Source organism: Protomyctophum bolini, assembly GCF_963924005.1.
Source record: "Protomyctophum bolini genome assembly, chromosome: 6".
NCBI classification, from domain to species: domain Eukaryota; kingdom Metazoa; phylum Chordata; class Actinopteri; order Myctophiformes; family Myctophidae; genus Protomyctophum; species Protomyctophum bolini.
This window is the reverse complement of record NC_137867.1, coordinates 15,713,714-15,741,477: the sequence shown is the minus strand read 5'-3', so window position 1 is coordinate 15,741,477 and position 27,764 is coordinate 15,713,714. Positions and strand designations below refer to the sequence as shown.

The following is a 27,764-nucleotide window of genomic DNA, read 5'->3' as shown; positions in this document are numbered from 1 at the left end:
GGTTGGAGCAGGTCAGACAGATAAGGAGGTGCCTGCCTGGCCATGGTAGGTCTCTGTGTGTCATGACAATTAACTGGGAGCCAGTGTAAGGATCTCCTGGACCTGGTCAGCTCAGCTGTATTCTGGACCAGTTGCAGGCAGTCTTAACAAAGCTATAGTCAGGCTTAAAGTTCTCAGTCCTGGGGACTGATTTCAGTCCTGAGGATCTCATAGGGGTCATTTAATGAGATCAGTGCAGATTTGCAAAAAAATCATTTTCAGTCTTGGGATTGTTTTTGGCTTTAAGCCCAGGTAAAAAGAGAAATACAATAATCAAGATGTGATGACACACAAAATGAGTGAATAATCATTTCCAACTCTAGGATGAAATAACTGATCTTAGTTTGACAATGTTACGAAGGTGATAAAAACAAGTCTGAGACACAGAATTAACGTGCTTATGTAAAAGCATTGACTGTTTTTTTTGTTTCTGGGGTTAGAGCATATGTTCTGTTTCAATGACCAAAGGCGTCAGCAACGTTTGCAACAACCCTACTTGAGGCAACAGTTAAAACTTCTGTTTTGTCTGGATTAAATTGCAAAAGGTTGCTGGCCATCCACTTCTTGATGGCAGAAATACATTTGTGCAGTTCATATGCATCTTGTATGGTTTGAAAAACAATAATTGGATATGGTCAGCATAGCAATGATAAGAAAATTCATGCTTATAAACAAACAGGAGCACAGAACGCTGAATGCTCGCCATGCTTGGATCTAACAAGGAATTGGTGTCATTCATCTTGAACAGTAAATTCATGTCTCTGCCTTTGAGATTATTCTCTTGCTGCTGGCTAATTAACTCTTCTAATAATGACTTGAGTTTTCCCCTATCTTGTGGTTCTTCTGCGGACTCTCTATTTCTGTAGGAAATCATCATCCTCATTAGAATCCAGGATATCCTGCACAGAAGCCTGTGATGAGCTCATATCCTGGATTTCGCTACACTCACTGGGAGACCCTGGCGTATTGGAGGCCTCGGTCAGCCCTCTCTCTTCTAGCTCTTTGAGACGGCGTCTCTCCTCGTGTTTAGCGTGGATGGGTTTCAAGGCATCGATAGCATCTTGCATTCTCTTCCATTTTCGCATTTGCCATGACTCCTTCTCTTTGCGCTCAGCGTCCCGACCACCTGCGGCCCATGCCTCTGCACATGCTCTATCTACAGGGAGCACCGGAAGGTTATCAAGGAACTTGAGCTGTTTGATATGTACAGTCATCGTCTTCCTGTAGTTGGGGATGTTTTTCACCATGTCATTTCCCATCAGATTTAATACTCGCAACTGTGGCATGCACATAAACACAGACAAAATGTCTGGGTCCTTCAAAGAGTTGTGGGACAAGTCAAGATCACTGATGGAGGGACAATGTATCAAGTGTTCCACATCCGCCTTCATCTCAAGCTTATTGTGGGCAATACGCAGAGTATTCAGCTCAGGGAGGCAGGAGAGGTTCTCTATGGTTTGTATGAAATTGTTGTCAACATTCAGTGTGTAAAGTTTTCTCAGATTTTCAAGGTTTTCTAGCTTGGATATAAGGTTCTGCTGCAGGAACAAGCTACGGAGCTCAGTCTGAGCCTGCAGGTTCTCAATGAGTCGCAGGCCATTGCTCTGCAGCCAAAGACATTTCAGTCCTGTATACTCCTCTAAGTTCTCTATTTGGTCGAAACCTTTGAAGTGCAAGTATAATGTGTCATTTAGGTAAGGTGTCCTATAAAGTTTGTTTTTCTCGCAATGGTCCTTCAGAAATTCCTTGGTCATTCTTGGCCATGTATCTTTTATTCTTTTGCTGATACCTGAATTGTTTCTGTTGACTCCTGCCGTGGTCTGGTGTTTCTTGTTAATTTTGGTGTCCTCACTATCTATGGAAGGGGAATTGTTTACTACCTCGGCATCCCCAGTTTCAAGCAGTTGTTGACTTTCAGTTATACTGTTTTGTTGTAAATGGTCTGGGTTGACTGTTGTGATCACCAGATTCATTGTGGAGTCCTTTCCATCTTCAGAAGAATCCTTTAGATCCTCAGCATCTCTAGCATCAAGCAGTTGTTCAGGTGCCATTGTATTGTCCTGGTCTCTGTTGACCCTTCCCGTGTTTCACTATTTACATAATAGTTAAGTCAGCTGTCTAAAGCACTTTATAGCTGTATTTGTTGAGTCATCATTTGACATCATTCTTGCCCATATATGGAGGCCCAAATATCTCATTTTGACTGTTTGTAATATCTCAAACTTATATAGTGCTTTTCGGAGTACCCAAAGATGCTTTACATGGGGGCCTTTACAGAGGTAACAACACAAATAAAAACAGCTTTATTAGGGAAAAATAATAATAAACACTAAAAGCTATAAAAACATTAAAAGACAGTGAAAAGGGTTAGCTTAGTTCATTTGCACACAATGATAAAGATATACTGTTGAAAAAATATTGCAAAAATAATAGAAATGTGCAGGTGCCATAAGAAACCCAAATGGCTTTATACGATAAGTAAAGAAAAAATAAATACATTTGCATCCTTGGCCTACTGGAACTTCAAACTGTTTGCGAGATTAAACAAGAGAGTGGAAGCAAAGTGGTCAATTATGAGAACAATGTACAGTAGTGGCGAGAAAGAAAGAAAGAACACGAGAACAAGCCCCTAGTCTTCTCTAGTTAAATTTGGAATTCGCTTGCAGGCATCAATGTATCAGTATAGAAAAATGTCATGATGAATGAAAATGAAGATGCATGTGCCTGATTGTGTCTGATCTCACATGTAAAAAGAATTTCTCAGACTGCACTGCTGCTACTGAATGAAAACAAGTTTCAACGTTCTTTTAACATTCTTAGATATTTTCAGAAAGCAGATCTGCGTGAAACTTTGTGCGCATACTCCTGGTAAGTCTGTCCTCAAAATTGGCCTGAAGCTTATGAAGACAGCCAGTACCATGTTTTCCCAATGCAATCTTACGGAAGCAGTAGATGCAGACAGGCTTTGACAGGCTCCAAATTTTTCATCTGTAGCTCTCACCTTAACTTTTTGGATACGATACTGTGAAAATGGTTTTCTCCACTTGGGCTCGACCCATTTCGACCTATACAAGAATATCCTGACAAACATGGAACCTCTTCTCAGAGCTAGCGGAGGGTGAGGATCCAAATGAGGCTAATAGGCTATAGGCCCATATTTGCCAGACAATATTTTCTACTATGTCTAAACCTCACAAATCAGTACTCTCTGGAGTCATGTGATCAAGATGTATCAATAAGGGCACCCCTCACTTCACACGGGTGTGATGTATGTTTCTTACTATGAATGACTTGCCTGCATGGGTTGCAAACCAGGCCTGGAGTGCACTTTTCTGGTTCTTTTTCCTTTATAATTATTTCTCCATGCAGACAATTGCAGTGGCAGATAAGAATCTTCAATGTAATCATTGATTATTATTCATTATAAAGACACTCAAATCACTCACCCAGTGGTTTGCTCACATTTCAGCAGTCAAAGCAGTGTGCATTAATTACGAAAACAGTCACTCCATGGAAGTGGAAGTGATGACAATCTGTCACGCATGCTTCATATAATAACCTCGAAAAACTAGTGTTTCCATAACAGTGCCGTGGTGTCACGTGTAGTCCTTCATAAATATGCTATGTTTTGGTATCCAAAGTGTGACCCCCCCCCCCCCACACACACACACACACACACACTTACAGCGCAGGTGGTTTCAGTTACTTCTCTGAAACAAGAGTTACACGGTCCTAAAGTAATTGTGAAACAAAATAAATGTACTTTTATTTATTTATGTATTTTTAAAAGCATATACTCTTGAATACTTTTTTTACTCTTACTTGAGTAACATTTTGACAGAGCTACTTTTACTTGTAGTGGAGTAAATTTGACCAGGTCATATTTGTACTACTGGGGTTGAGTACTCTGTCCTCCTCTGCCCTCGTCCACTCCTCTACTCACCCATCTCATCTCACATAAATAATAACCCAAGTTAAAAGCCTAAACAAAACAAGAAGTAATAGTATTCAGCTCACCCCAAAAATGTTAACGGGCAAAATATTATCTTGGTAGAATTTTATAGTAATTTCCATTAAAATTCATTGCACAGCAAAAACATCTAATTTGTTTATTGCACAAATGAGCCAAGAAAAGCACATAGTGGATTAAGAAGTTTATTAAACAAGCCAAGCTTTAGGCAAGGGAAAGGGGCAAGTCTGACAAACGTTTCACCATGAAGATGTAAGAAGTTACAGGGCTGATTTTAAGGGATCTTGAATTTACATTTCTGAATGTAAAAGCAAACTAAATAAATCCTGTGGAATGCAAACAAGACCTTTCTTTACATGGGATATACTCAAATACATTAAAGCTTTAGACAATTAATGTAGAAACATAACGCATAACAACATAAAACACAGTTCAGTTCATAGAACCAGCATGTATTCCATGATATAAAAATTTGATCTTGACATCCAACCCATCAACCAGAACCTCGGGTAAGAATACAAGAAGATCCAGGTCAGTTTAACATCTGCACATTAGAAGCCTTACATAAGAGCACTTACAGAACAATTTACAATCAGGCGAGAGAGTTTACATCCACTTGGAGTGGATATACGTACTGTGTGTGTGTGTGGGTGTGTGCGTGCATGTGTGTACACAAATATTCAGTTTTTAGATATGCAGTAATGGTAAATGGACAGTATAAGCACATTCTACTAACAATACTAGCAGAGTCAAAGGTCAATGGCTGTAATGATGCTATATTTGGTGAGAACAAGGACAATGGTTTCTGTGAAGTTGCATCATTCTTCATCAGATCATCTACCAATACATAAAATGAGTATTAAATAATTAACCTGGATTTGCAATTTGCATTTCTTCATGCCTTATACTGATTAAGTGACAATAATCCAGTTATCGGTTGAAAGCTACAGTAAAATATGTATGTTGCATCATCATGGACAATTTACACTTATAGAATTGGTAGTATTAGTAATATTATTATAATTGAAGGTACAGTATGAAAGCAGTTATGTTAACATATTGGCAGGCTATGTAAGCCATAGTAAGAGTTACCGTATTTTGATCGTTCATGAATTAACCATTCACGATTCAGTTTTTCAGCTCATTGACTACATAGTTCTCCACTGCCATTGCCTCACTGACTGATGCATTGTTACCCTGCAGTTCTGTTTTATTTACACAGACTGCACCTTTATAAACCCCACAGGTGCACCGTGCAAGCCAACTTTAACTGCCCTCTCCCACTGACATAAACAGAGAGGCAGGGAAGAGAGAGAACAATCTCCCACAAACAACTTTTAATCAAATATTAATATTAATCAATTAAACGAAACAAAGACTTTTTATCAGCCAGATATTGGCACACGTTCTCACACAAGCTTCTGTGTTTAGACTAGAGTGACACTCTAACAAACCCAGAGAGGATCTTGTTGCATCCTTTTCACAGAAAATCAGTTATCTAAATGTGATTTAAAGGGCCTATTTCCCCCATGGTCATGAAAAACTTCCAGCATTTCAGTGCAGTTCATGGGCTCCTTCTCTTCCAGGAAAGGGAACTGGCAGTGAAGGGCTTATGATTGGGCAGCTCACTGATCTAATTTAATTCTCAATTTAAATTTGGGGGGTTGCAATGGAGTCTGCCAGCTTTGTTGTGTCAGCCATGCACGTGCAGAGGCTACAATGCCTACATCTGGTGTAATAAACAATATAACAAACAAAAAAAGGAAAACTATATAACCACACATAATATAAAGTGTCCCAATGAGTGTGAACATACACAACCTGTTCTTTACTCTCGCCATCGTTGTGCTACTCTCGGAATAATGAAATAATCATTGTATGCACTGCAGTCTACATCCACCACCACCTACCCCACCCCGTTCACTTCATTGTCACTCCTCATCCATGCATCTGCTTTCTCTGTCTCACAACCCCATCCCTCCTCCAACGCCTCTTGTGTTTGTCTCAGTGCAACATCAGCATGTTGCTGTTCAGCAGCATCAGCACAGTGCTGGAGACCACAGTCAGAAGACCAAGGTGGCTTGTCCCCGGGTGCGGTGCCGCTCCCATGGGTCCTGGTACGTTCCTCTCCATGTATTTCTCAGAGTACACCATGTAGAGCTCCACACACCTCCTGGCCTTCAGCTGCTCAATCAGCGCAGGGTAGCCGATCTCCACAATGCTGACTGTGTCTTCGTCATCATCATCGCTGACGTCTACTGAAGCCGGGGGCAGAGGCTTTACGCCAGGCCCCATTGCCGGTTGGGGCGTTATCGGTGCAGGGGTCAGGGGCTTATCCGTTGTGGAGCTGTTACTCTCTGATGTGTTGTTGCCATTAATCTCTGATGTGTTGTTGCCAACACTGTTGTCTGAGGCTGAGGCACCGATAGCAGTCGTTGTAGTGGTGGTAGTGGTAGTGGTAGTGGTGGTGGTGGTGGGTTCACTTTTTCTTTGTGGACTTTCTCCGGGTAGCAGATCTGTCCTCTTCATGCATGTTTCCATGTACTTGTCATATTTTACAGGGGGTGAGACAAATTTATAGTCCCTGCTGTAGTCGTTGTCGTCAGTGGACCTGGTGCCATATCGTTTGTACATGTAGTGGTTATAGTAATGCTCCTCTTCATGGCTGTTGAAGTGGAATGGTGGACGAGGGAACCTTCCCAGTCCATAGCCCAATGCCATCCCTGCCACAACCCCTGTTCCAGCTGCCAGCAATGCAGTGCGCCCAAACCCTCTGGATTGCTGAGAGGGATTATAACCCATCCCATGAACTGAGCGGGAAAATGGAGAACCACCAGCGTAACCATGACCCCCATATCCATAGCTGCCTCCATAGCCAGGGCTCATGATTTGGTTGTTGGGGTTGCGGTTCATGTATCCACCACCATAACCACCATATCCATGGCCTCCAGGATATGCAGCTCCACCACCATATCCACCATAGCCACCAGCTGGGTATTGGTTAGGGTAATATCCTCCTTGATTGGGGTATCCTGCTCTGCCTGGTTGATTTGGGTACCCACCTCCTGCTGGGTAGCCACCTTGGTTGGGGTATCCTCCTGCTGGGTAACCCCCTCGGTTAGGGTATCCTCCAGCGGGGTAGCCCCCTTGGTTGGGGTATCCTCCAGCAGGGTATCCCCCTTGGTTGGGGTATCCTCCAGCAGGGTAGCCCCCTTGGTTGGGGTATCCTCCAGCAGGGTTGCGCCCTTGGTTGGGGTAACCACCAGCGGGGTTGCCCCCTTGGTTGGGGTATCCTGCTGGAGGGGGCTGTTTGGGATAGGTAGATCCTTGGTTGGTTCGACTGGTGCCACGGTTGGAGTTGGAGCCTCCACCGCGGTTAGAGGTCTTCCCAAAGCCTCCTTTCCCTCCCTTTGCCAGGGAGAAATGAGTGTGGCTCAAAAGCAAAGATAGGCACAGCACAGCTACTGTAGACAACTTCATTTTGCACTGCAGAGAGAAAACATGGGAGGAGAGGGGATACAATATAAGATACCAATACTTGTGTACAGCCAGTTCATAGCTCATGTAAAGAAGTTTAAACTGGCCTTTAGGAGCAAGCATTTAATGTCCTGTAGTTCAGTGCTTCCCAAACTTTTCAATATCAAGGACCCCCAAATTGACACGAATTAGCCCTGCGGACCCCCATTTGAAAAGATATGCCAGGGAGCCCCATAAGAGAAGATTTTTACGGCTCTAGCAGTGATTCTCAACTCGTTTAATTTCAAGGACCCCCAGTTTCACATGCATTAGTCTACAGTCTACAGACATGCAGAGTGTACAAATTGAACCAAATGGACCTGTAAGGGTTATATCCTCTAATAAAATTGCCCAAAAAGTAAAAATCTGACAACAGGTGCACCGTGAAACGATACCCGGAGAGGCATGCGTTCCCAACAGGCCTTGTTCGGGCATCATTCCCATGCAAGGGGCATCAGCCTAGCTTAAATATACCATTAACAGTAAACCTAAACAATGGATGGACATACTGTACGTCTCATAATATGAGCTACAGTAGAAATGACGACTCATGCATGCAGCATGGGTATAGCTAAACAATGTGCACACTCATTCATGTACAGTATATGGCCTTGGTTTAACATCTGTGTTTTAGGCACATTTTCAGGGTGGAAATGACCAGCATAGTATAGGCTATAGTACCTCTTTACAGCATCAATAATTTAATATATAAACCTTAGTCACGTTCTCTGACATTATGTGCCAGGCAGGGAGTGATCAGAACTGTCAAGGGGCCATATCTTTATAAATCACTTAATCTGCTGAAAACCACATCCACAGTAATTCATTAACACTATACTGGGAATGCCACAGGCCATCTATTGTAGGACCACACTGGTGCAGCATAATGCCTGCAGCTTGCATACGGGAATTGGGGGCAGACAGCAGGCAATGCTGTTCTGTTGAGTTCTACTGTAGCCTATGTTGTCATAGCCTTCCAGTTGAGTCTGTTCATCAGACAAACCACGACGCACAAATACATTTATAATAATTTTACATCTAAACGACACTAGGTCCCGTAGGACTACCCGTCCTATATAAAATAGGCTTCCTGATTCAAAATGGCGCTATAGCCTACAGTATAATTCACAAGACACAACCGTGCAAATGTACACTTATTTGTGTTCTGATTTGATTGTGTGAATAACGTTATATGTATGTTATATAGCCTATATATTGACGATATATTCTATAGCTATGGGCGATTCTCTATGAAAGTGTGAAGCATCAAGCATGTGTGAGCACTTCAAAGAAAACAATTATTTTGGAAGCATATAGGTATAGTATACTAATAATAGCCTATAATAATAAATATGGGTATTGTTTTTCTCTAGGTAGCACTACTAGCACAGATAAAACACAAGAAAAGCCTGCATCCCTCGGGATTTAATAATGGGGGGTCGAGGAATCGTGTGGCGCAATGGTTTGGGCGTCTGTCCGTGTAACGGTCTGGTCTATTTCTGAAAGCACCTGCTCCTTTTAATCATGTTGATGTCGGAGACCACAAACACAACTATAGAATATGTTAGGACCAACCTGTCAACAACAAACCACATGCAAAGATGAGTTTTCTTACCTTGTGTCCGGTGCAAAGTGCAGGTTGTTGTTAATTGTCTCACCCGACCTCCTCCGCCCTGTTGTGAACTGACCGCCTCACTGAATTAAACATCAAAGCAGCAGAGAGGGCGGAGCTTCATTCACAATTCCCAGACCCAGCAGATGACGTCATACGTTCTTTTGGAAATTGATATGTTGTTTAGGGTTTATAGTTGTGGAAAAACGTTTAAAATATAAGATATACAGCTTCTACTTTATCATATGGTCCACAGACATTTGTTTGACATGGGGGGACAGATTATAGCTACATGTCACACTTTTTAGCTGGCTAATTGTTATTGTCTTACAATGAGTCTATTAAAAGACGTAATCTGATTTTTATAAGAGCAGTGAGGAGGTTTCAGGTTTGTTTTCGGTGTAGGTCTGACGTGTGTATGCCCCCAGCAACACGGGTCAGAGTGGAAAGTCACGTGGGAACTGGGAACACTACAAGAGTAGAGTTTTAATTAGCCTGGCTGAGTGTCAAGAATGGTGACACAGAAGAACAGTTTGTGGAAGGCCTGGCTATATATATAGACGGCAGGCCTACGGGATTACAGTTGCACAGTCACAAGATGTGATGATGCAATATTTTTTTTTGTAAGCTAAAATATATTTTCCCTAAGTTAAAATAAAATGGCATGACCAGATCAGAACCGAAGATAAACATCATTCATCATGAATAAATTGAGTATGGAGGACCCCAATTTAAGATAGCAGAGTCAAAGCAGACCTGTACTGAACTGTACTTTCCTGTGCTTTTTGTGCAAAATCTCAACTACTGTTGAATTATGACGCCATCTGCTGGTCAAAAAAATATAAAAAAGGCCATACAGTGGAGACAATCTAGTCATAACTGGGTCATTACAAAGGTTCAACACGGAAATATCGTATATTTTCGTCAGGAACCATAGCTAAACTAATATGCCATCATCACACTAGTCCAGATCAGAACACACTAAAGCATAAGAATGATGGGCTATAGCCTATATCGTACGGCATACTATAGCGCGCCGTTTTTCATCATTTTTGACGATTTGACAAAAATTAAAAAATTAAAAAAACGGTTATAGCCCATGTTTTTGAAATTTTGAAAAAAAAAGTTATCGTTTCTCATCAACCAAATGGACCCTTACAGGTCCAACACTGGTTATCGAAGCGTGCACACACACACTGTTGAAATGGTATATATGTTGCCTGGGGCCTCAAAAGGCCTAGAACCAGCACTGATAAGAAGTCTCAGATCAGTAAATCTTGAATGGACTATAGTTGTATTGATTGGCTGCCTACATAGAAGATGTATTGTTCTTGTTGACATGTAAATACAGGCCACAATAGTAAAAGGGTTCATGTGAATTATTTTAATCTCCCAAATACTCATTTGACATGGTACAATGCATTATCTTAATACAGGCCAATGAGTTATCTGACTGCAACACATTTTTTAAATGGAAATAAGATACAAACTGTTTACAGCCTATCACTCCCACTAGTGCGGATAAAACAATATTGTTCAATGGCCTATGCAATACACGGCATCAGTGATCAAATGGGCAGGGTGAGAAAACCGTCAACCAGATTAACTCATCACAAAGTATGCAGAGCAACACACAAACAGGATGCCTTTCTCAGTCTGACTATAGTTATTGTGAACGAACAAACTGTTGTAAATTGAGCATTTAACCCTCCCTACCAAGACACCAACTTCCTGACTCAGTCTGTTGCTTAGCCTATAGATTGATTTAGAATAGATTCTACACAACGCTTTGAGGGGAGACGTGGCTAGATTTGGTAGCAGAGCAGCACACAATGAGCTAATATACTGTCACCGTTTACATGTTTCTGTTCTCAGAACCCCTCTCTCCCTCGCACTATACATAGAAAATGTGACTTTTCTGCCAATGACGATCATGGTAGAGGAATCGAGGATAGACAAGGGTGGGATTCCATAGAACAGAAACCGGTCAAAGTGCATCCATGCAACTAGGCGCCATTGACATGTTGCCATGAAAGCCAATGTGCACTGCACACAATTCTCAAACCAAGCATAAAATGAAATTGCAGGATGTGCAACCAATATACAAAAAAAATTGCAATAAAACCAAAGCCTTTTACCCTTCATTTAAAAAAATGGCCATACTTTAACACCTATGTTCATGAGGCGCCATTGGGCAAGGTCATATGGGAGGAAATGGCTTTTTTTAAAACATTTTATCCAGAGTGAGAATCTGGTGCCAATGGATGCTATGGTTAGTCTGATGAAGGGGGGGGGGGGGATTATGTAAAATAGTTCTGATAAGGCATTTTCAAACACACACACACCACACACGCAAGCATACAGTACGTTTTTGTGGTAAACCTTCAATTGACAACCTTCAAAGCCAACGCTTCATTAAACAGGGTAGATTGGCCTTTCACTCATTATATCAGCTCTTCAAGATCCATATTACAAAATATTATACAAACTTAAAATAAAAAAAAACTTTAAAACTTTGTAACTGTCATTAGTGGCCTCAGCATTTAAATGCTACTCCAATAAATTATTAGACAATTCTAATTACATATTCATGAATTGAGCTTTAACAAAGGGCATGGGAACCATCCAGTAGCAGTCAAGTAACGCCAAATATATTTTTCTTCCAATGTTCAATTACCACAAATCAAAGGGAGTAGCATCGTCGTGTTAAAAGACAATATATACACTGTATATTCAGATACAAAAAAAAAAATAGGCAAATTGTACACAGATTGTCGGTTCAGTTTCTTACCGGTGGAGGCACATCACTGCAGACTCTCACAAGGACTAAGGAGTGAACTCTCTTACAATCAAAATAATTAACCCGTGTTTGCTCGCCATTTACAGCTTCTAGTGCTTACACAATGCCACTTCATTCATTGCAAATAAGCCAGTCCAGATCAGTAAGTCATCGGAATGAGAGGTTTCTGTAGTTTTGTTGTTGTGGATAACTTGAGATTACAGTGCAGTCCCAACAATCAATCAGAAAAACATCTCTCATCAGATGACTACCACTAATCTGAACTAACACTTTTAACGATGAAACAATCAGAACAAATAAAAACTGAAAAGGTATAAGTTCATAGAACTTTTGCTTAGTTTTAGAGAACGTAATGGAGTTGCATAGCAAACTGTACAAAGCAGCTGCTGCTGTAATGTCAGACACTGAGATTTCTTTACAGGGTATTTACAAATATACAAGAGCAGATTTTGGAGATGGTCTCTAGAGTCTAGACCACAGGGGACGCCATCCACACAGTTAACGAGACTGGGCCATCTCCTCACGGACATTAAATCAGTTGCATCCCACAGCCAGACAATATACTGTCCACCTGTACTGGTACAGTGGCAACTGAATGGAGTGCATGAATTAGGAAAGCATGGTGGGTGAAGATACAGACTAGAGGCTGCTGAAGTTAAGCTGAAAGCATATGTGGTCAAACTGGCAGTAAAACATCTTCTGGGGGGTTTACTACAGGACAATGGAGAGCAGGGGAGAAGAGTCCTGGACCACAGGTCCACATGGCATCTGGACTCAGACATGCCACCCGTGTTGTGGGACACCACATTTTAAGCCAGGCCAAGCCACAAGCCTTCCATCACTCCGGCCTAGAGGATTAGAAGATGTTTAAAAAAGGCTGTGAGAGAAAGCTCTAACAGTGGATAGCCATGGACAATAACGGTGGAAAGCCATGACGTTGTCCACAGGTGGTAGCCTAGCGTGTGTCTGATGCCTCGACACCCCCTTGTGACACTAGGTGCCACGGCCAAGTCCGTCTTCCATCCAGTCCAGACCCCTGCCACACTTTAGACACCATTGGCACTCATCTTGCTCTTCTGAGCCACATCTGTTGCTGCCTTGGCCTGTGGAAGTAATGACAGTTTAGTTTAGCAGCAGTCTTTTTAGATCTCTTAAACTGAATGTTGTCAAATACAGTACAGGACTTGTAATAACGATATAAACATGAAATAAATAAAACAGGACATAACCTACTTTTGTTGCCGTATAACCTACGCTACAATGAAACCTCAAAGTCTTGAATTACCTACAGTAGCAAGTGTCGAATTCCGTACAGTTTCTAATTTCAATATATGGTTTTCAATTTCACACATCATTTCCCTAAGGATTAATTCAAATATTTTTGAAGATTGCACTTTATAAATATCAACTGATATTATTTAGACATATAAAGTATGTTATATGTTCTACACAAAAAAAGTAGTGCCTTCAATTTCAATGTGGGTATTTAACCAGTTAAACCTTATATACTTCATTGATTGGCGTACCCCATGTGTCTGTATTTGGCCCTCTCTAACATTTGGCAGGATATGCTTTGACGTCAAGTATACTCTCTGTGGGAATTGAACCTGATCTCAGGAACGTTACAAGCTAATGTTGTGACACAGTGAGCTTTCCGTTTCATCACAGTTTTGGATGTTATTTGAAGCTTAGGGGGCATGCCCTGCCCCCTTTCTGGCAGAAAGTCCCCAGAGGATACTGTACTATTTTCTGCAATGAAGCAGGGAAGAACAGATCCAGTAGGTGGTGACATTAGCTCCATGTCTGGTCTGAATTTCTCAACGGCAAGCAGCAGTAACACCAAAGGGTTCATACTGAGCTGAATGAATTGTCCAGCAGCAGAAACAAACTGGATTAGAAGCCCAGATCCAATTTCATAATGTCAGACTTACCTGAAGGACTTCAGCAGGAGACAGAGGTTTGTCTGACAGCACAGGGGCCTTGTCTCTCACCTCCTCTACCTTGGACAGACAAATAGACAGAAATATTTAATAAAACTAAAGAGCCATGTGGAACTTTGGAAATGTTGCTGTGTATTTGTGTGGTACATCAAAGGAGTGTACTTACCGGTCTGTCTTTGATGACCACCGCCGGGTCGGCCAGTCTGTCACTGGAGGCAGAGGTCGCTTCTGTATTCTCCACAGGAGGAGGGTTAGATTTCTACAAAAACAAAAGATTGTCAATACAATATGGCAGTCTGATAGTTTCAGGATATGTACCATTACCAAAAGTCTCTAAAGCAGCCTTTATTATTATTGTCATATTATTCAGGGTACAAATAAGAGGCCATTTGGCTGAGCCAGGAACAATGAAAGGAGTGGAGATTTTCAGAGTATGACTTATGGGTTTACCGAGCTGGCCAGAACATACCGTACTCGACATCTGTGACCTGCATACCATCTACTCATCGGCCTGAAAGCGACACTGGACTTTCATGTGCACTGCTCTGATTCTCTAATTTGTACATTAATGGGACTGCAGAACAGCCTCAGCTTACTAGATGTAACTAGGCTGTACATGTTGACTTTTTCTGAGAGTATGTGTGCAACAAACCTCTAGTTTAGGTACAGGGGGGATGATAGGGATGATAGGTTTAGGTTTGAGGTCCGTCAGGAACATGGCCCTGGAGAGCAGCAGCAGGGAGGGAGGCACATTCTCCTTCAGATGAAGTTCCAGCCACTACCAGGAGAGAACCACAGAAGCCACTTGAGATCACAGCTTTTGGTTATTACACATCTTGCACCCCATTGAATCCGAAGTAACACATTTACATCTGTTATCATTCTCTTTGAACTACTCATACATGCAATAAAAACATCATTTTCCAAATTTTATAATTTTCCATGAAAAAAAAGGCTAATTGAATACATCAACGAACTTAACACTACGGAACTGATGTTCCGATGCTGCATTTACTGCGGTGAACAAATCTACAAAGTGACCAAGTGTGCCCAGGTACATTGCTGCTGAGTTGCGGCTGTGTTATTCAATGTGTACTCAATGTGTAGATTAAACAGGTAGGGTTAAATAGCACAGGGAATTGGTTACCATTAAGAATTAATGGTAACCAATCTACCAATTTACGGCAATTCCATTTCCATTTACGGCACAGAGCAAGAATTGTGGGGAGAGAGAAGGGGAGTGGAAATGGTAAAAAAGGGGGAAAAAAAGACGCTTCACTATGACATAATTAAACAATCCAATTAATATTGTTCTTGTGTAAACGTTCTTTATAAGTGTCAGCAACAGTTTGTAGCTTCATGTCACTGGCTTGTAGCCTGTTGCTTTGTCACCTATAGTGTGAATGCAGCATAAAGCCTAACCTGCTGTAACTGCTTTTGTAGCTGCTCGGTGGTGAGACCCAGAGACCTCATCCCTCGACTACGGCATGCTGCCTGCAGCTCTGACACACTCATGGCCGCCACACCCTCTCCTATGATCATCTGTACAGACAGGGTGGAAATAGAATCACATACAGTTTAGGACAATAGCTGTGAGGAGTGAAATACACAAAGAAGATAAAGGAAAACATGTAAAACTGGACGTTCTGATAACTGAAACAAATGTACACGTTGTTTGGTAGAAGCATGCAAACATAGGGTGTCGTCTTTATTGCGGCATGAGCAGGTTGCAATAGAACGTTTAACACCAGTGTGGGTGGTTCTCCACCCTGTGCACTTCCTCATTTGAACACAACTCTGTGCAGCGTTTCACTAACTCTATCCTCTCCCCATGATCCCAGAAACACACCACCACAACCATAACCATTATTTTATCAGCTAAATGTTTCTGAATTGCAGTTAAAGATAGTTTCGATAAAAGTGCCAAAACTGCTGAAAAACATGCTGACTCTACGTACTGCATGTTGGCAACTTGTCCACAGATGCCATGTATGTTATTTAGTGCATCGGTATCCTAGTTTGTAGCACTTTGTTGTTTTCTTGGCAATCTACTCAACCGTTCATCCCACCTCCAATCCTGCCCACTGTAAATAAGAGCGTCTTCTAAATACCTCAATTGTATATATATATTTTTGACATACCTATATAGAACTCTTCATACTGTTCATTGGAATAAGATAAAGATAAGCCCTTATTGAACCCCGGGTGGAAATTCAAGTGTCATAGTACCAACAGCAGTAAAGCTGACACTTTGCACAAAGTATAAATCACCCATAGAGTAAAACACAGAAACAGGCAAGAGTCAATAGTTAATAAAACAATTTGACGACATCAACACGGCCCCAAATCTCACCTCATCGTCCGCCTTGATAGTTCTCAGCTGCATCATCAGCTGAAAGCGAAGCAGGTTGTTTGTGCCAATGGGCTGCAGCTCCAGCAGCTTGCACAGAGCCACCAGCTGGGGGCGCTCCAGGTGCTCCAACGTCAGCTCATCCTCAAAAAGCTTGGAGAACTTGACGATATCCTTGGTGGTAGGCTGTTCCCCGGTGTGACGCACCTGAGCAACACACAATGAGACGGCTTTGAATGGATGCGGTTTAAAGGGGAGTTCCACAGTGGGTTTTCTTTTAACTGAATTCTGATGATAAATGTATGTATGAACCACTGTTGGTAGCGAAAATATTCAATATATATAGGGCACCATGGCTTTAAGAAGGTAGGCGAGCTCAAACCGGTTAAATGCTGTGCAACGTAAGCAGGAATCGAGAGAGTGACAATACTTTGTGGAGTTATCTCTACAACAGATGTAAACAAAAAATATTTTTCGCACGATTTAAGAGATTTAGCGTTTGACCGACTTTTTTTTTCTTTTTTCCGCTATTTCAAGTGATCAATGGTCATGGATTATGGTCATCATATTACAGTAAGAAAACGGGTTGTCCGGAACTCCCCTTTAATTAGACAATGTGTCATCATGGACTCAGCTGTGTGGAAACAAAGACGCCGGCGTGAGTTAGCTGCTTTAGCAGACAGTTTGAGGGTCCAATGGAGTTAAGAGGTTTTGTCTGAAACGTTTTAAAGTTTTACTACTTTCCATTGGTTCAATAGTACTGATTTGTGCAGAAAAAGAATTGAGTTAGGTGGTTTCCTCCCAACAGCAACGAATGGGTTCTTCTGCCTGAGCAGAGCAGCAACTGTTAGCTCTGGCACAGGCAGCAGGTTAATAAATGGCTGAGCGATAAGCAACAACACAGAGAGGCATCTGAGAAAAATCTTTTACAGTGTTTCACAAAGGGAACCGTTTCCTGGTAGACACTACTAGTGACTAGCTAGTTAATGATCCAGGCAATATCATAGAGCTACAGTGTAAAACATTCTGGTTTTACCTTCTGTACGTATGTAGAGAAGCGCTGCGTCTCGTCCTCCGTCTTTGCCTTGTTCCTGCGGGCCATCTCTGCGATGGTCTCCTGGAGAAACTTGGCCAGTTCCAGTTTTGCGGCAAGCCCCTTCTTTTGCTTCTCCTCCTGCAGAGAGTGAGGCAGGTTGAGCTCAGAATTAAACTTCTGACGTTGTGAGAAGATAAACAGTGTAGGAAAGTCTATATAGTCACTGCCAGGGCCCTCTCCTGCACCATTATTCTGCCTCAATGATGGAATGGAAGATTTATTGGTTGTAGTGTGGACCTATTAACTCAAAAGGTAGGGTAAGTCAGTGTTTCCCAACCTTTTTTGTGCCAGGGCACACTTTTCATAGCCAAAAAATCCCAGGTGGGGGGTATAATTTATATATATATATATATATATATATATATATATATATACTTTTTCCACACACACACACACGCAGCTGCTACAATGCATTTGAAACTAGAACAAAATATTTGTTCTCATATACACAAGATGGCAAGTTTTATTTAACAAAGATATTTGTAATATTTATATATTTTATTTCCTGACCTACCAATGCGAATACAATTGCTTTCATCATGTCACGTATGATCAATGAAGTTTGAGTGCATGCAGTGCACATTGCACACACAAAGTCACTTTTTGACGTCACTGCATGCTAGTGTCTGTGTTGTATGTGTGCCTGTGTTGCTTGCAATCTGGACACGGTGAATCACACATGTTTGTTCACGGCAGTCAGGCAAGAAAGACTTCCTAATGTTTCCATAAAGTTCACTTGAAAGTTACGTTTGAGAAACTTATATAATTATGAATTCACGGTATGACAACAGCGAACGTTATGAAACATGAAAGACCTGGCTACTGCTTCTCTCTCTTGTGTCGTCTCACTCGTCTGCCGTTACTTCTCGACATGGGTTCAGCTGTATGTAGCTCCGCCCTGGCGATTTGTAAGCCCATCACTGCCGCTTTTACAACACAGTGTCGGTTTGTAAAAGACAACAGCAAAAAGCAGGCTGGAACGCACAGAGGCAAGCAGTGTTTTTTTTATACAGTACGTACGTGCCAGGAGAGTAGGTGATCTCCTCATGTAAACAACAGGCTACTTTTGTTCAAATCAAACGACACACACCTGGCCATTTCAAACAGCACACTAAAGTGCCGTGGCACACAGGTTGGGAATCACTGGGGTAAGTGATATTGTTTGGTTTTTTGTTAAAAAGGTTAAAGCACTGTATTGTGATAGTACTCATTTCTATAATGTGTTAAGTAACTAACAGGGGTCTTCCCGGAAGGTCTCTTATGATCTTTAATAAACAGGAAATACAATTTCAGGTGGGTGGCCAATCTTCTGCCAATGAGGGAAAAGTATCCATTTATCAGCTTAAAATTCATAGGGCTAGATTTTGAAGGTGCGTTTTACCTATTACAGTAATATGAGCTGGGGGCGTGAGGTATGTCATATTGCAATTTTAAGCATGTTAAGAAGCGCTTTCGACACCCCGTGGAGTGCGCAAAACGGCCTTGAATTAGTCATGGGAGTGTTTAAGGCGTGTTTGAGAGTTACCCAATCAACATGTCCGTACTATTTTCTTTACCAGTCAGCTGATGTCACATACGGAATGCGCACTTTGGGGATCGTTATTATTACATTTCTTCAGGCTGGCACCATAGAAGACATGACATATGACTTTGTCACATTTGGGTTAATTATTCCTATTGCACTGCATGCTGTCACCTTTATGCCTCAAAATAAGTTGTTTCTATTGAGAAACACCAGTAAAATTATATTTTAATTTAAATTATAATTATATTATATTTGAAATGAGTAATGAGTTGAATGCGTGGTGCGTATGCCCGTGATGGTATGGTCTTCGCTCGTAGCATTTTATTGAAGAAGACTTGGATCGAGTGTGATACAGCGTATGAAAGCAAACCTCTCAAGGATTATGGAGATGTTTTTATTTATTTTTAAGGTTGAGAAATGAAATAATTATGGTCGTTTCTAATCTCAACCTTTCAAAAAGAATGGATGCGTCTTTTGCTGGCTGTTGCCATGTCTCATAGAAACAAGTAAATAGGTCTATAAAAATAATCCCAAAATAAGCGCATATAACAGGGGTCTGTAACCTATTTTAAATGAAGTGCCATGTTTTTATTTTCTAGATAGTGAGTCTGCTATATCCAGATTAATTTTAATGACACCACATTAAAATAAAAAACATATTTTGATTGTCCACAAATATAAAGAAAATTTAAATATTTTCTTGCACATTGTTATAATGATCATTATATATCCGCCTGCAGTCAGAGTTCATAGTTTTAATGAATGAATGTGATTCATTGTGAGCTGGTAGATCTGCTATTTTCAAAAGTAACATTTTAATTACATTTTTGTATTAGCCGTCCTTAAGTTGGGCAAATGCATTAATCTGGGGATCCTTGACATGGGAATGTGCTGTGTGAGGATCACTGGTTTAAACAACATTAGGAGAAACCTTTAGAAACAAGAAAAGCAACCACAACTACCAATATTTACAAGCAACTTTACAGAAAAAGAAGCCGCTTATAATAAACAGACTTGGCAACACTCCAGCAGCGTCCCAGAGCCGCTCAAGTGTAAAATCAAACAGTGCTTTAAATTCTTTTTGCGTTTATGAGGTGCCTAGACCCACGTCTAATCGTTATGCGCAGGTCAAGGGGCTTAATAGCAAATTGCGCAAAGCGAAAATAATTAACATATGGACACTCCCACAATGCTAAAATATTCAGCAACGTCGTATTCCATATGTGTGTGCGTTCAACACGGGACGATAAGGCTTTCATAATACGATTGTGCGCAGAGCGAGGCCAATTTATGTATTACCACATGGTAAAACGCACCTTCAAAATCCAGCCCATAGTGTTCCAGGTCCAATTGTTTAATCTGTATGCTGTGTGAGTTCTCTCTCCTTAAAGGACAACTTTAGTTTTTTTCAACCAGGGTTCATGTTTTAGTTTGTTTTTTATTAGAGAAAGTAAAAGATGAGTGTTCATTTTGTTTTTCATTTAGTGCTTTCTTTCGTTTTAGCGATTTTGGCTATTTTTGACAGGGGGCGGGGGAATTCGAACATGGGCCTAAATAGAGATTTTCTTTACAACATTTTATTTACTATAGTCCTACTAGACCTCAGGAAATTAAAAGATCACAGGATCTACTGAATGTGAAGAGTACTTGGGGGATCATGCCATACTGTGTGTTGTAGGCTCAATATGTTTGTCACCTCCCCCTTGACATTTAATAGATCCCGTGATCTTTTGTGGCCAGATGTAATTTTATGGGGTCTAGTAGGACTATAGTAAATAATAAAATAATAAATCGCCCAATTTTTTTTGAATGCCCCCACATAAACGAAAGAATATATAAAGCAATTTAACACTTATTTTAACTAATAAATCGTGGTAGAGGCGTTTCTTATTTTTCTCATAGCAAAATAAGAAAAATCACAATGTGACAATATTGACAACATTGCGAAATGACCATGACGTTACAAAACAAGTCACCAGTGCTCTTTTCATCTTGTGTCTGAAAAGCCAGACACCTCTGTTGTCCAGCAGCACGTGGGCATATCTGGGAGTCACTCAGCCATGTTCCTAGAGCGACCAGGGAACATCAGATCTGACAGAACTAATGAACCTAACAGAAAAGAACCATCTGCTTCTACTGGAGTGGATTTAACCCTTTACAGGGGAGGGACAGTATGGGTTGGAGTGAGGTTGAAAATCCCTAAAATGGTTATCTCTTGTCAAAGTGAAGAAATACAATGCAGTACATAGAATGTGATATGAAATTTGAGGTATAGAAATGGTAAATCATATCAAGGCGTATTGTTACAAAGGTAGCAATACAATACTGTATTGTAGGATTTCTTGAACACTGAGAATTTGATATGACAAGGCAATGTTTTCCTAATCATTATTTGTGTTACGATAACATTGTCACAAGCGACTGTCCCAAATGGCTGTGAGTGACCAACTGTTTGCATCAGCTATGACTAGTACACCGCCCCTCACCCTATCTGATGTTATGTAAGCAGGGGATAGACTTGAGCCATGAAGTCAGTTATGCTTCAGTCTGACTCAGAGAGTATATGTAAACATGAAGTCAGTCATGCTTCAGGGCTCAGTCTGACTCGGAGAGTATATGTAAACATGCCTTTTTGGACTCTGTCTCGAAGGTGGAGGGCAGCATCTCTGGGAAGAGCTTGAGGAAGACAGGGAGCAGGAACTCCATGAAAGGAACGATGATGAACAGCGTGAAGGGCACAAGACGGAAGAGGTCAGCACAGGTCCTCATAAGCTAAAGAGAGAGTTGGAAAGAAACAGCCATGAGTATCATCGGTCAACATATCACAACAAGTAGCTGGCATCAGGGTGCCAGGATTACTGGTCCAGTGAAGTTTCAGTTTCCTCGTGGCAAGCAAGACTTAATGTGAGCAATTTGTGAAATCTTGCCAATCCTGTCAAAATGACAGGCTTTGGCGCTGTATTTGTATATCAGAGGCAGTGTGCTGTAGCACTGTTGGCCTCCTAAAATAGCCCAAATACAACTCTGTCGTGGCAGTCAGTCATACAGCTTGGGTGGTGCATGCAGGTGTGCCTGTGTTTCTCAATTGTTGTCATACAGTAAATTAATCAAATTTTCGCTACCAATTGAAATTTAGCAATGGCATGTCTGTTGGCAAAGAAATGTATACAGCTACAGTACTCAAATCCAGGCTCATTATTCATGTTTTTTGGATAGCAAAATGTTGAAATACAATTTAAAATGTTAAGACAACCTTTTAATTAAAATCTATGTGATAATAAAATACATAAGCCCTTATAAGAAAATAAGGGCTACAAAATGTGATACCTGAATTGACAACATAATAGGATAACAGGTGTCTAAATAGGTAACAGACAGTCTCCACTATGGTCCCACCAACCACCAGAGACTTTCACTTTAATCACCAGAAAGCCTACCTGAGAGTTGCCTAGTTACAATGACCTATTTCATGCTTTGTGAACACAACTGAAACCAGCTCAGCTGACCACATCAGCTGATTTGACTTTCAGAACAAGCTCCTGGTACTGAACATCACTGTAATCAGAGACAACAGTTACGCTATTATTTAGCCACTCTACTACTGTATATTCAGCTGTCTTTATTCTGGGAGTGGGGGGAATAATAGTGTCCATTGCTGAAAGAAGAACCTAAATTCCCATTCTTGACCACTCCATGTAAACACACACAATTTCATTTACAGCTAAACATTATAATGTCTGCCTAGGTGGTGATTGTCGGGAGATAATTCACCGACAGGGGGTTTAACCCCCCTGAAGGTGAATACAATAACCACCTAGGCAGACATTATCCCTTACAAAACTAAAACAAAGGAAAACAGTCTTGACTGTCTTAAAAAAATCTAAAATATATTTTATTTGAAAAAGTATTATTGTTCACTTGCAATTGTTGAATTCCATATTGTTACAATATCTGTTACCTAACATTATAGTATGTCTGCACTTTCCTCATTGTTTGTACTGCTTTTGTTTACACTTGTGTTCCCAAGCGAAATGTTATTCAGTTCAGTGCACCCATAGTTTGGGTGGGCAATAAAGTTTGAACTGTCACTGAACATAATAAACTGAATGAGACTAACAAAAGATATCAATATGCTAGGCTATTATGTGCTGTGTCTGAGGCTTAACTAAAAGAAAAATATATATTAAATACACAATTTGAATTAAGAAAGAATAAAGGACACTTTGCTTTTTAGATTGAACAGGGTTTCAGATGGCTGTTCATTGCATGCATGCTGTTGATAATCCCTTAGGAAACAAGTTGCATGTCAGAGAAAATACTTAATCTTACACCAATCCTTTCTGATAGAATAGAACTACAAAACAACTGTATGTACTTCACACAGTATATGTGGAACTGAATAAGCTACTGCATATACTAGCGTAGTAAACAACTGTTAAAAACATGAAAGCTGATATAAAAGTCATCATAGCATGGTATACAGCACGATCTTAAACTTACACCCTGCAAGTGCATGGCACACTATTATTATATGCCTAAACCAACTCAGCTGCCAGGACTTCCCAAGTACATAATGTGCTACACCAGGAGTTTAATATAGGCCGAAAGGTCAGGTGCCATCAGCGATGGCACAGTGACAGTAGGCTCTGTCGGAAATCAACACACCACCATACAAATACATTTAGAAGGATTGCCATGCCATCCCGGACAGTAATCTGCCATGAAATGCATCGGATTGATTTACAATCACCTAGAGTAAATCAGTGACAAGGCAGAATAACCAGCGCAGCTGCTTCTACTAAACATCCTTCAACAATGGTAGTAGACTAGACTAGACAGTGACTCGCGATTATGCTGTGGCCTGAGGGCAGTATAAAGACAAGAGATAAGTAGAGGGCAGAAAAGAACAGAACATTTTCCAGGATAGCTTGCATTCCATTGACTTCCGAGCGTTGCATAACTGATCAACATGCTTGGGCCTGGCCTTGCTGCTGTGCTCACATAGTAGGAGGATGAGAAAAATCTACTTAGCCCTAACTAATTATGGTCAAATGCAACACAGCCCCCAGTTCTCTTACCCTCCTCCTCTCCCTGCGCGTGAGAATTTGTCCATGCAAGAGCCTCCATCCCATCCTGCCGGCAATCTTGGTGTCGATGCCCAGAAGCCGAAAGCCATTGTAGTAGTGTTTCAGCTCATCCACAATCCTCACATATATAGATTTTTTCACCACTGCCCACTTCTGAGCCGGAGGCAGTGGTGCTGCCGCAGCGGCAGCAGGTGGTGGGGTGGGAGCTGATGGAGGTTGAGTGGGGGTCGAAGGGGTGGCGGGTTCTTTCTTTGACCCCTTAGGGTCATCCTGGGCTGCAGTGGCAGATGCTTCTTTTGTGTCCTGGAACCAAACGGTTGAGTTGTGTAACGACCTGGCTAGCAAGGTGGAGCTGCGAGTCCGACAGGTGGGGGTCCTGAGGCAATGGTGGGGGTGACTGATGTGTGAGATCCTGGCTGTGTATAGGGAGGATAAATGGCCGGTATGTTCTATGTGTAGGTAGGCTTTGGAAGAGAGAGACGACCAGCTGTGTTTCTTGGACAGCAAATACGATCCCCTGTTGACAGTGAAAAGAAAAATGGCATTACTTAACAGTGGCCGCGTTTATATGCAGGGTGATCATTCCGAATGAATACTTCAGAATAAAATACTTCGGAAGTAATGTTTTTTGCTGCGCGTTTCCATGGGAAATGGTCATTCCGAATGATTGTTTACATGCATGTGATATAAGACATGATATATGTTAATTCACGTGAAACTACGCCATCTGCTGGACACATAAAATATAGACAGTTCATTCATTGTGACTGTCAGACGAAAGGACACTTTGAAATCCCATCATTTCATTCCGCAGTAGTTTTGAGGCTGCTGTTTGGATAGGGGCGGACATATGATGTTTACCGTCTTTTTTTTCCCCACCTGCTGCGGCTCCCCTTCTCCGCTGGGAAGGTGATCATCTCGTTTTTATGTGTACTTTATTATCTACAGCACGGCCAGGGCACGCAACACACTGATTATTATTGTATCGGGTCGCTCGTTATTTTTGAGAGAGAGAGTATGAGTGAGAGACCGTTGAACACGAACACACACACACACACACACACACACACACACACACACACACACACACACACACACACACAGATCAGGGGTATCTTCATCTGCTGCTGCTCCACGTTTTTTTGTGGGTTTCGGATCTGCAAAATGCACGAAATAACGCGCTCTATGTGCAAACTCCTCGGCGCGCCTTGGATATGAGCGCCTTGCCGCCTTGGAGCATGCAATGAAGAATGAACTTACATCCGAAGCAGTGTATACATGAGTCCAATTTTCTTTCAATCGCATTGGACATTGGAATAATCCGGCCAGTGACATCGGAATGGTTTTTAGATCGCATCGAGCATTATCATTCCGATTTAAGTTTTTGTAGGTGTTTACATGACAACGTGTAATAGGATTGAACTTCTATTCGGAATGAAAAGGGGATTTAACTGCTCATGTAAACGTAGCCAGTGTGAGGTGAGGTTGCAATAAGATGTCTTTTTTTTTTTTGAACTTTGTTTCAATAAGATGTCTAATATGTAAAAACAACTGGCCAGTGGCCACAAGCTAGTCATAGTCACTAATAATCTACAATTCTACATCTCTGATGAAGACTCTGAAACTTGAGTTCCACAAGCTAGTACCTAAACTATACACCTGAGGGTTATGAATATGATTCCAAGTGTGCCCCCTACTGGCAATAAATACTTTCTTTTTGCACACTCACATCTTGCATCAATACATGGCATGCCTGTCAGTAGTTGTCAGTTGTGTAGAAAGGATAATGCTAGTCTTTAACTACACCCATCTGTCTCCCAGTGATTGGACAATGCAAAGTAAAAAACAAGCACTTAATCTTATTTCAGTAAAGTAACCTAGTCTTTCAGTCTTTGTGAGACTGATTTTTAAACAGTTGCTGAGATGCAAAAAAGCTACCTTGAAATGTCACTGGTCACTGACCACAAAATACACTGTACCACTAAGCAAGTATTAAGTATCTGGTCTCACTGGATGAGTTAATGTTTGTGACTCAGTGACTGTGTTTAGTTATTGGGAGTACGGTATTCTTCAATGCGGTTCCAGTGATATCTACCTCTGTCAATACAATAAACTGGCAACTGCTGACACAATCTCTTACCTGCATCTTGTGACAGCCAGAAGTACCTGGGCATTAAAAACTGCCATAGCAGAGGCAGAGTGAGGTATCCTGTTAAAGCACAAATCACACAGCATTGTTACATAAAAAATTACATGCGAGTACGCTTGATTTAACAGCAATCTGACAGGTGTTTGTTTTGGTCGGTATGGCAGAGGTGAGACATGCGTCATGATGCGTGGTGAGCTCCTCCAACCAAACGTTACATCACCACACAAGTTACATCGCCTATCTTGTTGTCACGTGGCCGTCAACGTAAACAGGCAAATGTCATTAACGATCCCATCGCCGTCTGTTTATAAGTAACCTACCGTGGCAACGCGGGCCGCTTAACTTTAGATCCTAGTTTATTGTCATACAACAATACAAATTCAATAACATTTTACAATACATTAATACGTTCGGTCGGGAGATTCTCGTAAAAGATTCGTTTTAGAGTCACTCTATAAATCCAGATGTTGTCATGTTTGGAAATTATTCTTCACTGGTCGAACGTCTGTCACCGACTCACCGGGGAATAATTAACGTTTGAATTGTATTTTCGATTTAAACGTCAGCAAACCGCAGCAGGCTAGGTTAGCTAAAGAAAACTGAAATATTTTTGCCTTTGATTATGAAAGATCACGTGTCAACGAGCTTCATCATACATTTAGATGTATAATCTCTGACATCAGGGGATATGAATGAACTCTGGCTGAGCGTGCACTGGATGTCAGAGGCAGGATATTGTTATCATTTTAGCTACTACAACAGCCACTTCAAGGCAAAAAACGTACCCTATGTGCCCTAGCATAGCCGGTTAGCAGCTCGTAGCTAGCGCAGCGGAAAATGGCAGTCTGGTGACGACGGAACCTACCTCCAGCGTCAATGTCCAAACTATGGCTGCTGCTGACTGGGCGTAGCAAGAAGAAGGCTTCTCGGTGAAAATTAGCAAAATAATCCATTCAAAGCAATCAGTCGATTAATGTTGCGCGACGAAAAACACAAAGGGCGGCCACGAATACGATCATAGTCGAACCCATTTTACAAAGCGTTTTCCTTGTGATTTTTGTGTGCTTTTTAAAAAGACGGTTCTAGAAGCGTCGGGGTGGGTGCCATTCGGTGCAGCTCAGACTGCACTGAAAGGTCACACTCACACCGTCACAGTGAACATGCGTGGATGTTGTTGGCGCACAGAGCACGAGGGGTGGGCTTACGTCGGCCGCGTCGGGTTGCAGGAACCAATCACAGACTAGAACTCACCTCCAACCTGCCAATCACAGCCCAGAACACAACAAACTGCATCCGTGTTTCTGCTCCGAGGTACGACGGTGTCGATCGTCAAAAGAACAGATCTCTAAAAAGCCATGATTGAAGTAACGCGTTGATGACTTTTAGATCTATTTTAGCTTTGGTCCATAGATCTATCTAAAATAAGATTAAGATATCCTTTTGCCCACTGCCCAGAGAAACACCATCCTCTTATTGCAATGTCATAGCGATTAATCATCTTTCTAAAGGTTGATTGCAATGTTCACGATCACATGCCATGCCAGTAATAACATTTCCTTCAGTACATTTATATCTTTCGATTGTTTTTTTGGACAGCCCTGATTTCTTATTGCATTACAGCAAGGCGCTTGCAGCTGAATCACCTTATTATTTTATATATGAATACTTGTTTTGTTTATT

General features: G+C 41.4%; 3 protein-coding genes across 3 annotated transcripts; all 3 read right to left on the bottom strand.

The window, feature by feature from the left end:
• Positions 1-893: 893 nt before the first annotated feature.
• Positions 894-1,793, bottom strand: LOC308316926 (dynein axonemal assembly factor 1-like; the record flags this gene model as incomplete). Its single annotated transcript, XM_080765710.1, has 1 exon — positions 894-1,793. One exon carries the CDS (start codon positions 1,791-1,793, stop codon positions 894-896), a length of 900 nt encoding a protein of 299 aa, XP_080621836.1.
• A 2,385-nt stretch (positions 1,794-4,178) lies between these two features.
• prnprs3 (prion protein, related sequence 3) lies at positions 4,179-9,214 on the bottom strand. The gene is made up of 2 exons (XM_080765614.1): positions 9,141-9,214; positions 4,179-7,495 (listed from the first exon to the last, which is right to left on the bottom strand). The coding sequence occupies exon 2, from the start codon at positions 7,487-7,489 to the stop codon at positions 6,014-6,016; it is 1,476 nt and encodes a 491-aa protein (XP_080621740.1). The 5' UTR covers positions 7,490-7,495; positions 9,141-9,214; the 3' UTR covers positions 4,179-6,013.
• Positions 9,215-10,501: 1,287 nt separating this feature from the next.
• Positions 10,502-27,224, bottom strand: letm2 (leucine zipper-EF-hand containing transmembrane protein 2). Its single transcript, XM_080766589.1, has 11 exons — positions 26,950-27,224; positions 26,076-26,144; positions 23,927-24,452; positions 21,477-21,620; positions 17,264-17,401; positions 16,231-16,434; positions 15,300-15,419; positions 14,530-14,655; positions 14,044-14,136; positions 13,869-13,937; positions 10,502-13,040 (listed from the first exon to the last, which is right to left on the bottom strand). Exons 2-11 carry the CDS (start codon positions 26,120-26,122, stop codon positions 12,984-12,986), a joined length of 1,524 nt encoding a protein of 507 aa, XP_080622715.1. The 5' UTR covers positions 26,123-26,144; positions 26,950-27,224; the 3' UTR covers positions 10,502-12,983.
• Between the last annotated feature and the right edge of the window lie 540 nt (positions 27,225-27,764).

Bases quoted from the DNA above. Each gene is read 5' to 3' on its own strand.
- prnprs3 (XM_080765614.1), bottom strand. From the start codon at position 7,489: ATGAAGTTGTCTACAGTAGCTGTGCTGTGCCTATCTTTGCTTTTGAGC.
- letm2 (XM_080766589.1), bottom strand. From the start codon at position 26,122: ATGGCAGTTTTTAATGCCCAGGTACTTCTGGCTGTCACAAGATGCAG. The intron at 24,453-26,075 runs GTAAGAGATTGT...CACTGTCAACAG, and splicing joins CTGGCTGTCACAAGATGCAG to GGGATCGTATTTGCTGTCCA. The intron at 21,621-23,926 runs GTAAGAGAACTG...CTCTCTCTTTAG, and splicing joins CGCGCAGGGAGAGGAGGAGG to CTTATGAGGACCTGTGCTGA.